General features: G+C 50.3%; 1 protein-coding gene across 1 annotated transcript in view; it reads left to right on the top strand.

The window, feature by feature from the left end:
* The window catches only part of EDA (ectodysplasin A), a gene marked incomplete at its 5' end in the record, with an annotated part of 12,991 nt that overhangs the window by 10,725 nt on the left and 277 nt on the right, over nucleotides 1-1,989 (top strand). The window contains 2 exon segments of the mRNA XM_010847844.1: nucleotides 60-194; nucleotides 753-798. Coding sequence (XP_010846146.1) covers nucleotides 60-194; nucleotides 753-798 — 181 coding nt within the window.

Raw genomic sequence — 1,989 nt, 5'->3', positions numbered from 1 at the left:
TTTCTATTGCCCAGATGATTCTGACATGTACTGAGTGACTGCCGTTCTCTCATACTGAGATCTTTCAGGTGGAGTACTCAATGACTGGTCTCGCATCACCATGAACCCCAAGGTGTTTAAACTACACCCCCGCAGCGGGGAGTTGGAGGTACTGGTGGACGGCACCTACTTCATCTATAGTCAGGTAGAAGTGAGTACGGTCTCAGGCCTAACTCTTCTTATATCCAGAATGCAGATCCTTTGCATGCCACAGAGGGGCACTGGGGAGCCAGCCCAGACCAGCCAATGGCTGAAATCCTGGGGCGGGGGGGTTGGAGGGAAGACCCACTCTGGGAGGGAGTTGAAAGGAAGGAGGAGAGACAGAAGGGGCTGTTTGGGGGTTTTTTCTTAGCCCGATGTGATTGAAAACTGAAAAGAGGCCCCTCCCACACCCTGCCATCCGATCCCCTCCTGCAGGGCCCCAGGCCCTAGCTTCCCCACTGAGCTGTTTGGTTCTACTGCCAAAACCGAACTCTGTCTCAGTATATTCTTTAAAAGTCAGTTCCAGGGTTGCTGAGAACCCCTCCCTCCCCACACCACTGGCTTTATAATGAAGAGTGCTCTTCCGGACTTTATCTCCACCTCAGAAAAATTTCTGTCTTTCCTTCCTCTTTCTTCCATTTGTTTCTCTACCTTCTCTTGCTTCTTTAGTCTTCCTTTTTTTTCTGTCCCAGCACTTTTCTCCCTCTGTTTTTGTCCTTGTCCCCGCCCAGGGCCCACTTCCCAGGTCGGCCAGTGCCGATCCATTTCCACCCTGTTGTGTGTCTCCAATAGTGTGGCTCCTCAGAGCTAGAGGTTAATGAAGGTGAATGAGGTGAATGTGGAGGCTTCTGTGGGGTGAGGGGCAAGCAGGCAGATAGACAGAAAGACAACAAAGCCAGCAAGAAGGGTCTCCCAGGAGAGTAGTCAGAGAAGGTGGGTCCTTGAGCATTTGCTGAGCCCACCAAACATCCTGACACAGCTTGGTTCCTGACCCAAAGATTTTTTTTAATTTATTTTTAAAAAATAGAATTTATTTTATTTTTTGGCAGTCCTAACACCTGAATGCACTGCTGCCTCCTAAACAGTCTATGAAGGGAGCAACCTTTCTTAGAGTCATTTAGGGTGACAGATGGGTGTCCCAAAGCCCAGGGGTATGATCCCAGTGTCCTATGGGACATTTGTCCTAAGTGCCATTTGATGTGGGGCGGGGATCAAAGCTTGGGGTGGGGTGTGATGGATAAGGTAGTGATGAAGAGAAAAATTAATCCTCTGGGCCTGCCCTGGGTTAGAATGGGGGGTAGGCTCAGGCCTTGGACCCCACGCAAATTGGGAAAATCCCCTGGATGTCATGCCACTGAACGTAGCTTAGCACTTCTTCTGTTCACCAAGTAAAGTTAGTTTGCCCTTCCACATTCTTTATCTCATTTGTGACGGATCGCTCTCCATCTCTCTGGACCTGTTCTTCTATCAGTAGACGAGAGGACCAAGGGGCACTGGGAGAATTGTTGAGAATTCAGCAGCAGGGAACGGGGGCTACAAGCAGAAAGAACTGAAGAACCCACAAATTGCTCCTGCGCCCTCTTAGGGGAATCAATGACTTCTAAGTTTATCTACAAATAGTTCCTGGGGCTAGAAATCGAAAATTGATTCATAGTCATTTGTGTCTGCAGCACTGATCGAGCTCCTAGTGTGTGAGGAGAACTGTACTTCACACTAGGGCCAAAGAGAGCAGCCGGCGGGGGTAGGGAGCTAGGGGAGATAAAGGGATGAATGAGGCGTGGCACATTCACCTTGCAGAGTGTCCCCCCGCCATGTGCTATTGAAAGGAAGGTTTCCAGCCCCCTCAGCCCAATGGAGGGGAGGCTGAACAGTGAATAAGCCTGTCGCCCCACCTGTCCTGTTGTCTGACTAGCGTGTCTTCAGGTGGTACTGCTCCCTTCACGAGGCACCGTGGCAACTCGCATAAGT

This window comes from Bison bison, unplaced genomic scaffold, assembly GCF_000754665.1.
Source record: "Bison bison bison isolate TAMUID 2011002044 unplaced genomic scaffold, Bison_UMD1.0 scf7180017849817, whole genome shotgun sequence".
Taxonomy (NCBI): Eukaryota; Metazoa; Chordata; class Mammalia; order Artiodactyla; family Bovidae; genus Bison; species Bison bison.
The sequence above is the reverse complement of the archived record's forward strand: the minus strand, read 5'-3'. Positions and strand labels throughout refer to the sequence as shown.